Source organism: Nycticebus coucang, chromosome 12 (assembly GCF_027406575.1).
Source record: "Nycticebus coucang isolate mNycCou1 chromosome 12, mNycCou1.pri, whole genome shotgun sequence".
Taxonomy (NCBI): Eukaryota; Metazoa; Chordata; class Mammalia; order Primates; family Lorisidae; genus Nycticebus; species Nycticebus coucang.
In genome coordinates this window covers 101,895,033-101,907,438 of record NC_069791.1, presented here as the reverse complement: position 1 = coordinate 101,907,438, position 12,406 = coordinate 101,895,033, and the positions used below count along the sequence as shown (strand labels likewise).

General features: G+C 51.6%; 1 protein-coding gene across 2 annotated transcripts; it reads left to right on the top strand.

Moving 5' to 3' along the window:
- The first annotated feature begins 4,329 nt into the window (after window positions 1-4,329).
- Window positions 4,330-11,486, top strand: NAGPA (N-acetylglucosamine-1-phosphodiester alpha-N-acetylglucosaminidase). 2 transcript variants are annotated; one of them, XM_053557399.1, is made up of 10 exons: window positions 4,330-4,451; window positions 4,530-4,985; window positions 6,418-6,557; window positions 7,095-7,203; window positions 8,303-8,431; window positions 8,776-8,927; window positions 9,068-9,115; window positions 9,847-9,948; window positions 10,034-10,097; window positions 10,705-11,486. In XM_053557399.1, the coding sequence occupies exons 1-10, from the start codon at window positions 4,366-4,368 to the stop codon at window positions 10,913-10,915; spliced, it is 1,497 nt and encodes a 498-aa protein (XP_053413374.1). In that variant the 5' UTR covers window positions 4,330-4,365; the 3' UTR covers window positions 10,916-11,486. The 2 variants fall into 2 exon arrangements, with proteins under 2 accessions (XP_053413374.1, XP_053413373.1); XM_053557398.1 differs by having other exon boundaries at window positions 8,776-8,981.
- Window positions 11,487-12,406: the final 920 nt, after the last annotated feature.

Sequence of the window (12,406 nt, the reverse complement as noted above, 5' to 3'; positions counted from 1 at the left end):
AAAAGAAAAAAAAAAACCTAGCTCAGTTAGCTGCTTTGGCTAGAACTGTGGATTTGGGCTGCTCAGTCCAAACGGAGAATTTCCATGGCACCTGCTATGTGCTTAGAACAACTTGGCAAAGCAGCAGGAATTCTCAGAGTAGGGAGAAGACCAAAGTCAGAACTCGGCAGAGACTGCCTGCTCCTAGCTAATGTAGGGAAAAGAGGACTTCTGGAGGCAGAGAAGTGGGTGGCAGGCCTCGGCTTGTTTAGTTATTTTTAGCAGCCCAGATGCAAAGATTAGAAAAACATAATCTTTCCACATGAATGTATTTGCGTCAGGCCAGGTTGTTTAATCCCCTGAGAGGAGCAGTCATCTTAAATGTGATTAACTGAAGTGAATTATGATTAGTTCAAACGTCATAGCTGCTCTTATTTGGGGTCCCAGACTGTATTAGTTTGCAAAAGCAAGGTGTCAGCAGGACCCCACTGGCTCAAGAGAACAATCTGTCCCAGGACTCTCTCCTAGCTCTTGGTGGTTGTTGGCAATCTTCAGCATTCCTGGGTTTGTGGCTGAGCCACTCCAATCTCTGTCTGTCTTTCTACAACCTCCTGTGTCTATCCCTCTCTCCTGTTCTTTGTTGGCTTTTTCCCCCTTAAGGCACAGTCCTACTCTGTTTCCTGGGCTAGAGTGCAGTGGCATCTTCAAAGCTCACCGCAGCCTCTAACTCTTGGGCTCAAACGATACTCCTGCCTCAGCCTCCCAGAGTGCTAAGATTACAGGAGTGAGCCAGCATGCCCAGCCTCTCCTGTTCCTGTCAGTCAGACTGGATTTAGGGCCCACCTTACTCCAGCATGACCTCTACTAATTCCATTGGTAAAGATCCAATTTCCAAATGACATCACATTCTGAGGTTCTGGGAGTGACATGCATTTTGAGGAACACCACCCAATAAGATGCTAATCCTTATCAGGCACTGGCTCAAAGAAGCAGGGGCTAAAAGAGGGGTCTGTGTTTAAGCCCTAATGCTGCTCTCTGGGGACAGGAAAGGGCTGGCCTGGCCCCCATACCTGTGCCACTCCTTGTACCTTCAGTAATAAGGCAACTAGACTTGCTATGGCTCTGTGCATTGCACTGGCACCAAAACACCACTTACTCCTAAACACCTCCCTGGGCCAAGAGGACTGAAGAGAAGTATCCTCTAATTAGGAAGCTTAAAGCCCGTGCTACAAAATAGGCTGCTCCTGTACCCAGGGCCAGCTACTTGCTTTTCTTTTCTTTTTGTTTTTCTTTTCTTTTTTTTTTGCGGTTTTTGGCTGGGGCTGGGTTTGAACCAGCATACAGTGCTGGCGCCTTATTTCTTTGAGCCACAGGCGTTGCCCTTTTTTTTTAGACAGTCTCAGGCTGTTGACCTGGGTAGAGTGCTGTGGCATCACAGCTCACAGCAACCTTAAACTCTTGGGCTTAAGCAATTCTCTTGCCTCAGCCTCCCAAGTAGCTGGGACTACGTGCACCCAACACAATGCCCAGCTATTTTTGGTTGTAGTTGTCATTGTTGTTTGGCAGGCCTGGGCTGGATTCAAACCCGCCAGCTCCGGTGTATGTGGCTGGCGCCCTAGCCACTAAGCTATAGGCACCGAGCCAGGCTTGCTTTTCTATTTTTTGTTGTACTCATTTGCCACCTGAAGAAAGACTCGGACCCCACTTCAGGTATAAATCAGATGGTGATTTATTACACCTGTGCAGGGAACACAGTGATTTATTACACCTGTGCAGGCAGGTCATTGCCCCAAAGGGCAAACGGCCCGGAAGTAAGGAGCAGGCTATCTTTTATACCATTTTTGTGCTATGTTGACAGGCAAGCTGGCAAGCACAGAAGCAGAATGTGGTGGTTGGTTAGCTCAGGGGGTAGCTCAGGGTGGAGTTACAGTCAGGAGGGGCTGGTTGGCTCAGGGGGTTACATCGTGGCAGCTGGCATGAGGACAAACTTGGCTTGGGAAATTTTGCTTGAGTAAGCTTTCCACCATTGTTTAGCCATTGCTAGGGGGTTGGGGTAAGTTCTACCATTGTTTTACCTGTGGCTAGGAGTTTTTTGGGATGTCTCAAATTCTCAGAATTAACCCAAGGTGGAGTTTGAGATGTGCAGGGACGCAGGCTGAGACAGTTAGGGACCTTTATGGGTCCTTTTGCTGGGTACTACATTTTTATTTTATTTTTAGTAGAGATAGGAGTCTCACGTTTGCTCAGGCTGGTCTCAAACTCCTGAGCTCAGGCAATCCACCTGCTTTGGCCTCTGAGAGTGCTAGGTCAGAGGTTCTGGCATAGAATCAGACTTAGGGTCCATAAGAAAGAAGAGGCCAGTCCAGAGACAAGGGAAGACTTCAATAGAGGGGAAAAGGAGAATGGATACTGATCAGATGTCAGCTCAGCTCACATAGTTGCAAAAGGCTTTTATTAGCCTCATCAGTGTGCTGAAATGGGGCAGTGAGTCCAGAATACCACCTAGGCCTGTCTCTAGTGCAGGGTCACAATTATGGATAGTGTTTCCAGTAGTCTTGAAGCACTCCAGCAACTAGGGAGGAGATTGCTGGTTTCCAACCTGATTTTCTAAAATGGCCACACTCCAGTCAGGTTATGAGAATTCCTTTCCTACACTAGGATTATAGGCATGAGTGACTGGGCCTGGCCAGCCCAGGCTTGCATCTAACCCTTTGCTCAAGCTATCTTGAAATTTTCAACAGCTTTTTTAGCAAGAGTTCTCACATTTTCATTTTTCCCTAGGTCCCACAAATTATGTAGCTGGCATGCCTGTCCTCTTCAAAAATGTCAGGGTCCTGAAAGACAAAAGAAGGCTGAGAAAGCCTTCCAGATTAAGGGAGACCAAAGAGACATGACAACTAAATTCTCATCCTGGATTGCCAGTGGGGCAGTGAGCCCAGGGAGTAGCTATCAAAGACTTTAATTAGAGGGATAATTGACAAAAGGTAAATGTGAACTGTGGATTAGATAATGAACCTGTATCAATGGGAAATGTTTTAATTTCATTTGTCCTATGGTTAAGAATATGCCCTTGTTGGGCAGCACCAGTGGATCAGTGGGTAGGATGCTGGCCCCATAAACCGAGGGTGGCAGGTTCGAACCCAGACCCAGCCAAACTGCAACAAAAAAATTGCCAGGCATTGTGGTGGGCAACTGGAGTCCCAACTACTTGGGAGGCTGAGGCAAGAGAATCGCTTAAGCCCAGGAATTGGAGGTTGCTGTGAGCTGTAAAGCCACTGCACTCTACCCAGGGTGATAAAGTGAGACTCCACCTCTAAAAAAAAATAAATAATAGTTAAGAATATGTCCTTGTTCTTAGAAGATGGTGATGTGCTGGGGTAAAGGATAATGAAGTCTGCAACTTGGTAGCAATTTGTTCTGAAAAAAATGTACATGAAGAAAGTACAAATGACAAAGCCAATGTGGTAAACCTAAACAATCTCCAAATTCAAGTAAAAGGTATATAGGAGTTTCTAACAGAGAAAATGGCCTGGAATTTATTCAGAAAAATGTTTTCTGCCTCTTCAAAACTTCCTTACCCTGTTTGAGAACTAAAACCTCAATCCCTGCCTGAGGCCAATGGTTGGGAGGAGCAGGGGCGTCCCCTTTGTTCTTTGTGCCACAGAAGGGATTAGGGGCCAAAAATTTCAATGTAAGGCTGGCACGTTGGCTCACACCTGTAATCGTAGCACTGTAAGAGGCCGAGGTGGGTGGATCACCTGAGATCCTGAGTTCCAGACCAACCTGAGCCACAGCGAGACCTCGTCTCTAAAAATAGCTGGGTGTTGTGGCAGGCGCCTGTAGTCCCAGCTACTTGAGAGGCTAAGGCAAGAGAATCACTTGAGTCCAAGAGTTTGAGGTTGCTGTGAGCTGTGACGCCCCAGGCATTTTACCGAGGGTGACAAAGTGAGACTCTTGTCTCCAAAAACAGGGGTGTGGGGATTAGTCCCGACGGAGGCCATGACATCGTTTTAGTCGAGGATGGGATTATCAGAACGTTTTAAAGCTCCGCATTTCTGTTCAGAAGGAGATTTTGGACTTTCAAACGATAATCTGACATTTTCATCCTTTGCTGGCAACAGAATAAATTTCCCTCTACTTCCTCTGATGCGGTCTCGCGGACAAGTGCCGCGCTTCGGGTAACAAGTTCTTTATGCCATTCTTCAATTTACAGATTTGCTAAAACGTTACAGTCACCACCTAAGCCTCTCCCGCCAATACGCAGCAAACCAAAGGAGAGATCTCGCCACATCGTGAAGGCGCGCAGACAATTCAGAGCTGAAAACTACCGAGAGCCGGTCTTAAGTCACGTGGGTGGTGACATGTGACCGCAGGCCAGCGTCCAACATGGCGGCCTCCACGGGTCGCTGGCATCTCTTCCTACTTGCACTGCTCGGCTTCCTGGGGGAGGCTTTCGGCGGCCTCGGCTCGGGGTAAGTGCAGCTCCCGGAGTTAGCCTTGATTACTCACGTCATTGACCTCCCGAACTCACGGCCGCCCCGTCCCCTCAGGGCCTCCAGTGACGACGACTTGCTACTGCCCTATACCCGCGCACGCGCGCGCATCCCCCGGGACTGCACGCGGGTGCGCACCGGCAGTCGCGAGCACGAGAGCTGGCCTTCGGCCCCTGCGATCCCCGGCGCTGGCGGCCTGACAGTGCGCACCTTCGTCTCGCACTTTGGGGACCGCGCGGTGACGGGCCACTTGACGCGAGTCGTTGCGCCCCTGAGTACCTTCTCGGTGCTGGAGCCTGGTGGGACTGGCGGCTGTGCGGCAAAACGCCGAACCACTGTGGAGGAGACCGCGCGGGCGGCCGACTGCAGTGTAGCTCAGAACGGCGGCTTCTTCCGCATGAGCACCGGCGAGTGCCTGGGGAACGTGGTGAGCGACAAGCGACGGGTGAGCAGCTCCGGGGGGCTGCAGAACGCGCAGTTCGGGATCCGCCGCGACGGGACTCTAGTCACCGGGTGAGGAGGCGGGGGTCAGCCCCGCGGCTGTCGAGGGCAGAGGGACTGAGATTTGGGTTGTACCCATGCCGCCGTATTCAGATCACTTCACCAAGCCAAGCCTCCGTTTCTCATCTGCAAAATGGGCATAGTAATACCTTTCTTGCAGTTTATTCATTAGCACTTGCTTGGTGTCAGACAATGTGCTGTGCCCTGGGAAGAGAGCAGTGAGCACACATAGCCTTTGCTTTAACAGACTGGTGGTGGCGCCTGTGGCTCAGTGAGTAGGGCGCTGGCCCCATATGCCGAGGGTGGCGGGTTCGGACCCAGCCCCGGCCAAACTGCAACAGAAAAATAGCCGGGCGTTGTGGCGTGCGCCTGTAGTCCCAGCTGCTCGGGAGGCTGAGGCAAGAGAATCGCGTAAGCCCAAGAGTTAGAGGTTGCTGTGAGCCATGTGACGCCACGGCACTCTACCCGAGAGCAGTACAGTGAGACTCTGTCTCTACAAAAAAAAAAAAAAGAAAAATAAACAAAAGCCAGGTTAATAAGATTCAGACTGCATGTGTGCAGCGAAGCAATGAACAGGATCAACCAATTATAAATAGAATGTTGACTTTAGGAAGGGTAATCAGGAACAGGCCTTTCTTAGAAGGTAACCTTTGAGTTGAGACTTGATTAATCACGTGATTAACAGGCTAATTAAGAGGTTATAGGCATCAGGTGGTAGTTGGCTGTAGCGAGAGCTGGAGATGAGGACCACATGGATTTGAGATCTGTTTGGGGTTTTTTTTTGTGGGGTTTTTTTTTGTTTGTTTGTTTTGTTTTTTTTCGGAGTTTTTGGCGGGGGCTGGGTTTGAACCCGCCACCTCTGGCATATGGGGCCAGTGCCCTACTCCTTTGAGTCACAGGTGCTGCCTGATATCTGTTTGGAATGGTTATTTGTTTTTTTTAGTCAGAACCTTGTTCTTTCACCCAGACTAGAGTGCAGTGGTGTCATAGCTCACTGCAACCTCTGTCTCTGGATTCAAGCAATCCTTCTCCCTCAGCCTTTTAAGTAGCTGGGACTACAGGTGTCCACCACCACACCCAGCTAATTTTTTCTACCTTTAGTAGAGATGGGGGAGGGGTGGTCTTGCTTTTGCTTAAGCTGTTCTGGAACTCCTGGCTTCAAGCTATTGTCCCTCCTTGGGCCTAGAGTGCTAGTGTTACCTGGGTGAGTCACCACCCTGGCCTAGAGTGGTTGATTATATTAAATGAAGTGTTGACTGTTCACAGAGGTGCCTGGGGGGGTATTGTCAGACTGCTAGCCAAGATTCCAAGATTCCACGCTCCAGCCCAGGCAGGCTCCTAGGGCCAGAGGAGAAATCGAGCAGTAGCCGGGGGCTGGAAGGAGAGCCCCATGCCCACAACTGCCTCTGTTGGTGAGTGAGCTTGGCACCTTCTCTGGATCCAGGTACCTGTCTGAGGAGGAAGTGCTGGACACTGAGAATCCATTTGTGCAGCTGGTGAGCGGAGTCATATGGCTGATTCGCAATGGAAGCATCTACATCAATGAGAGCCAGGCCACAGAGTGTGATGAGACACAGGAGACAGGTGAGGGAAGGGGAGGCCAGTGGCAACAGCCCACTTGTGAACCAGAAACTGTGGGTGGGGGAAGGGGTACTATTGTTAAGTCTTTGGACTTAAGTATTCGTTGAGCAGCTGCTTTGTTTGTACCTGCTATTCTGGGTACTGGGAGGTGATCTTAGATCAGAAGGAGCAAGCCATAGGCAGTGCTAGGGAGGAGCAGTTCCCAGCCAGAGGGAACAGAAAGTGCAAAGGCCCTAACTAAGACAGAAAGCGGCTTTGGTGGGGGGCAGGGGCGGTGGGGCGGGGGGGGGGGGGAAGGGGGGAGTTGAGAGGGGAGCTCAGGCTACGCTGGTGGAGTCTTTTCACCTGGAGGCTGAGTTACCAGTTTTACTTATAAGAAGAGCCCTGACTGCTCTGGAAATGGCCGGGACCTGCAGAGGGGAAGGCAGGGAGACATACACACAGAAGGCTGTTGTGCATGCAGGACAGACTCAGTGTGGCTGGAAGTAGGTAGAGCTCGGAGACCTTTCAAGGGTGATCAGCCAGGCTGCTTCCCTTCAGGTTCCTTTAGCAAGTTTGTGAATGTGATATCAGCCAGGACAGCCGTGGGTCATGACCAGAAGGGGCAGCTGGTACTTTTCCATGCAGATGGCCAGACAGAGCAGCGCGGGTGAGTCCTGGGTGCCCAGGCAAGAGGATTGTATTCATTTGCTATCACTGAAAAACCAATTAGCACAAACTTAGTGGTTTCAAAACCACAAAGGTCACAGTTCTGTAGGTTAGAATTCCGGGAACATTTCACTAGGAGTCCTCCCTGTGTATGGTATCCCAGGGACAAGATAAAAACACTGGTTAGGAGCAGCTCATGTGGCTCAGTGAGTAGGGCGCTGGCCCCATTAACTGAGGGTGGTGGGTTCAAACCCGGCCCTGCCCAAACGGCAACAAAAACTAGCTGGGCGTTGTGGCGAGCGCCTATAGTCCCAGATACTCTGGAGGCTGAGGCAAGAGAATCACTAAGCCCAAGAGCTGGAGGTTGCTGAGAGCTGTGATGCCACAGCACTCTACCAAGGACAACAAAGTGAGACTGTCTTAAAAGAAAAAAAAACTGGTTAGGTGCAGCTCTTCCTGAAACATCTGGGAAAGAGTCCTTCTAAGCTGATGAGGGTTGTTGGCAGACTCCAGCTCCCTCCATTTCAGAGCTGAGGCCTTTGGGGGTTTTTTGTTTTTGTTTTGTTTTTGTTTTTTGGTTGCAGTTGTCATTGTTGTTTAGCTGGCCCAGGCCAGGTTTGAACCTGCCAACCTCAGTTCATGTGGCTGGCGCCGTAACCACTGTGCTATGGGTGCCAAGCCATGAGGCCTTTGTTTGTTTGCTGGCTGCCAGCGGGGCTCTGAGCATTTTCAGGCAGCCACATTCCTTCTTCCTTGTAGCATTCTCTTCCTCAAGCCACAAAGATGCGGTGAATCCCTCTTGCTTCCTCTTCTGCCACCTGCCAGAGAAAGTGCCCCATTTAAGGGTTCCTGTGATGGTGCTGGGCCCACCTGGACAATCCAGGCCCCTTTCCCTCCCTTAGGGACACCTGTGCCAGATAACAGCACGGTTTTGGGTGTGGTCTTGCATATTCACTGCTGTGGGAGATTAGCACAGGGCACATTTGGGGGCCACTTACATATTTGCCTGCCACACTGGGTATGACACTGTCCATTCTTGGGAGTATGAATTAGACCAGAAGCAGTGACGGATGCTGAGCAGCACCACTGTTATGCCGCAGCATTAACCTGTGGGAGATGGCTGAGTTCCTGCTGAAACAGGATGTGGTCAATGCCATCAACCTGGATGGAGGCGGCTCCGCCACCTTTGTGCTCAATGGGACCTTGGCCAGTTACCCATCCGATCATTGGTAAGCACACCAGAATTCCCCTTCCCAAGGGCTGACAGCTAGGACTGCCCCTGACTGTCTGATTCAGCCACTATTGAGCACCAACTGTGTGCCAGGTCCTGGAGTTCAAGAGTGAGCAGGAAAGGCTGGGACCTCCCTGTCAGAATGCCAGGGCTGCCCATACCTAGAATGGGGTCAGTTGGTCAGGAGAGACCTCCCTAAGGATAAATGGGGGTGGGAGAGTCTTCCCGGAAGAGGACATTGTGTGTGCAAAGGCTTGGAGAGATGGGAATGAAGAGATAGCCCATGAAGGAGAGTGGAAGGGCCAGCTGGGGTGGCCTCTCATACCCTCCTTCCCTTTGCAGTCAGGACAACATGTGGCGCTGTCCGCGCAGCGTGTCCACTGTAGTGTGTGTGCACGAGCCCCGCTGTCAGCCACCTGATTGCCATGGCCATGGGACCTGCATAGCAGGACGCTGCCAATGCACAGGGAGCTTCTGGCAGGGAGCTGGCTGTGGTGAGCTGGACTGTGGCCCCTCCAACTGCAGTGGACACGGGCTGTGTACAGACAGTGAGTGGGGCTCTGGGAAGGCAGCCTCCCCCACGTCCCTGGCCCTGCATGGGCCCTCACCTGGCCTCTCCATCTTGTCTTGGCAGCCGGCTGCCAATGCGAAGCTGGATGGATGGGGACCAACTGCAGCGAAGGTATGAGCCGCCAGGAATGGGGAGAGCATGGCTGTGGCAGCCTGGAGTGCCCTGGAGCTCTCCAGCCTCCTTTATCTCCAAAGCTGGTTTGGAAGTCCCATCTGCCTCCTTGTGAATCACTGAGTGACCCTGCTGTGGCTGCTCCACCACATTCCACACATGGGGTGGCTAAAACAACAGGATTGACTAGGAGTCCTCCATATGCCGATATCCCAGGGACAAGATAAAAACACTTGGTTAGGTGTGGCTCTTCCTGGAACATCTGGGAAAGAGTCCTCCCAAGCTGATGTGGGTTCTCTCAAGTTCTAGAGGCTGTGTCAGAAAGCAAGGTGTCAGCAGGGCTACACTCCCTCAGAAAGGCCGAGAGAACGATCTTTCCCTGCCTCTCCCAGCTCTTGGTGGTTCTGGGGTTCCTTGTTTTGGGACCGCATCATTCCATCTCTGCCCCTGACTCTCTCTGGTCTCCGTCTGCTATTTCTTGTAAAGATCCCCCAACATTGGTTCTGGGGCCCACCCTAAATCCAGGATGGCCTCATCTTGAGATCTGAACTTAATTACTTCTGCAAGGACCCTGTTTCCAAATAAGGTAGCATTTAGGGGCTGACCTGGGAGAAGCTGGGGAGTGCTTCTCCTTTAGCCCAACTCTGCAGGCACCTAGGGGCCATCCTGTTGTGCCAAGAAAGGCTGGGACATCAAAGGCTTTGACCTCTGTCCTCTTCTCCTCTGTGCAGAGTGTCCCCTTGGCTGGCATGGGCCAAGCTGCCAGAGGCCTTGTGAGTGTGAGCACCAGTGTCCCTGTGACCCCCAGACTGGCAACTGCAGCATCTCCCCAGGTACAGGCCCTGGCCAGCGCCTCCAGGGACAGGAGAGGGCAGACCCTCCTCCTCTGCCCCTTCACCCTCCCCTGGTGTCTTGCAGTGAAGCAGTGTCTCCAGCCATCTGAAGCCACCATGAGTGCAGGAGAGCTCTCCTTTTTCACTGGGTATGTACTTAATGGGAGTGGGGGGCGAAAGGAGAAGCCACCTCCTCTTCCATCACGAGGCTTGGCCTCTGCCGAGAGACTGAGCAGGGTTGGGAAGTGGCATCTGGACATCCAGATAATATTTCCCCATTGCAAAAAAGCACAGGGACAGTCACAGCTGGTGCCAGCAGACACCAGACAGCCAGAGACTCTGTCTCTACTAAATGCAAAAATTAGCTGGGTGTGGTGATGGGCCCGTGTAGTCTCAGCTACTTGAAAAGGCTGAAGCAGGAGGATTACTTGAACCCAGGAGTTTGAGGTTGCTGTGAGCTGTGACACCCTGGGACTCTAGCCTGGGGTGACAGAGTGAGACTCCATCTAAAAAAAAAATCTGTCTTCTCTTGAAATATCCAGAGATGTAATAGCACTGGCCTGGGTCTGGCACCAGGACTGTCCCTGCTACTCCCTGTACACATCTTTAGTGCAGCCACATGCCCACCTGTCCCATTTCACTCATCAACATCCCCTTTGTAGTCCATGGAGGTCCCCTACTTGGTGTCCCCTGCAAGGACTCCCCCAGACCTGAGTCTGCATGTGACCCCCACTTGGCTCCCTCTTCTGTCCTCAGGACCGCCTGGTTGGCCCTCACCCTGGCCCTGGTGTTCCTCCTGCTGGTCAGCACAGTGGCCAATGTGGCCTTGCTCCTGGGCTCCCGAGCAGAGAGGCAGCGGCGCCTGGATGGGGACTACGTGTACCACCCACTGCAGGAGATGAACGGGGAGCTCCTGGCCACAGAGAAGGAGCAGCCTGGGGGTTCCTGCAACCCCTTCAAGGACTGAAAGGGGTTGCCCAGGACAGCCCATTTTTCTCCTTTCCACGTGGTCCAGCTTCTGCAAAGGGAATCCTGAGGCTGCTGGTATGGGCCATCAGAGTGACCTCAGCCTGGTGCTGCAGCTCAGCTTCTAATAGCGCCTGTGCCTCAGCCCTCACCTGGCCCTGCCGCCCCAGTGGTGCAGTGCTCCCTGGAGACTCTGCCTCCTCCTGCCTGCCTATGTCTGCTGCCCTTGGCCTGGGCCCTGCCGAGGGCCTGCTCGGCTGCCAAAGAGTCTCTTGGGGAAGGGCCTGCTAGTGAACCAAACTCAGTGGCTGAATCATGAGAAAGTAACAGACCCCAGCCAGCCCCACTGAATGGGGTGGGCTAAAGGGACGAGTCTCTGCCTTCCTGGCCACATCCCGGGACACTTTATCGACAGACCTCATCACTGGATTTGCCAACTAGAATCCTATTTCTTGCCATAGGAAGCTTCTTAGAAGAAGGGACAGGGTGGAGGGGGGTGAAATCATGTTTACAAACCTGTTTCGTTATCCTGCTGCTGAGAGTTTTCTATCACTTGAATAAATTGATATAAGAAAAGGACCACCAGGTGGTGTCTGAATTCTGAATCATGAACTTAAGAGGTTGGGCTTCTTAACCGGACCTGAGATCGGTTATAAACAACCCAGAGCCAAACCCAGCTCCTGATGTGTTCGTTTGATCCAGTGCTTCCCAACTTAATGTGTGCACATTTTGGGAGATACTACCATGCACATTTGGTTCTGGGGCAGGGCCAGAGATTCTGCAATTTTTTTTTTTTTTTTTTTTTGAGAAAGGGTCCCACTCTTATCACCTGGGTAGAGCAGCAACCGCTGCTGTGATATTAAAGTTTCAGGTCCCTAGAACATTTTGAAGGGCAAAGCTTTAGTTAGAATTTCAATTAGTTATCCACATTTCAAAATCAAGAAATCAAAAACTCCAGGTTTCCAGTTTTTGTAAAGGAGAGAACACTGGCAGCCCCAGGGGATACCTGCACAAGGCAGGGGCGGCTGAGACAGTCCCCACCAGGACAGCCCTGTGAGTATCAGAATTTGTCACTTGTCATGAAGTGTCTTGTCCCTGTGCTTAGCAGCTTTTGGGGAGGAGAGATGGGAAAGGGGCTGCTGCTGTGAGCAGGTGCTCAGACTTGTACCCCCAAAATGTGGCACAACTATGAGCCATCTGTTGCTGCAAAACACTTCAAAAAGTGGCTTAAAACAGCTACTCTCTTCTCATGATTCTCGGGTCAACAAATGATCTGCAGCTGTGGACTAGGACCTGTGGTTTCAGCTTGGTTAGGTTGGCGATAGGGATGGCAGCTAATGATGTAGCATGCTCCACGTGGTGTCTGTTCCCCCAGGAGGCTAGCAGAGGCAGAAGATCAAGATGCAGAGGGTCCCAAGACAGATGCATGCAACATTTCGAGTCAGAATTAGTGTGAATTCCCTGCCACCACATTCTGATAGATAAAGACCAG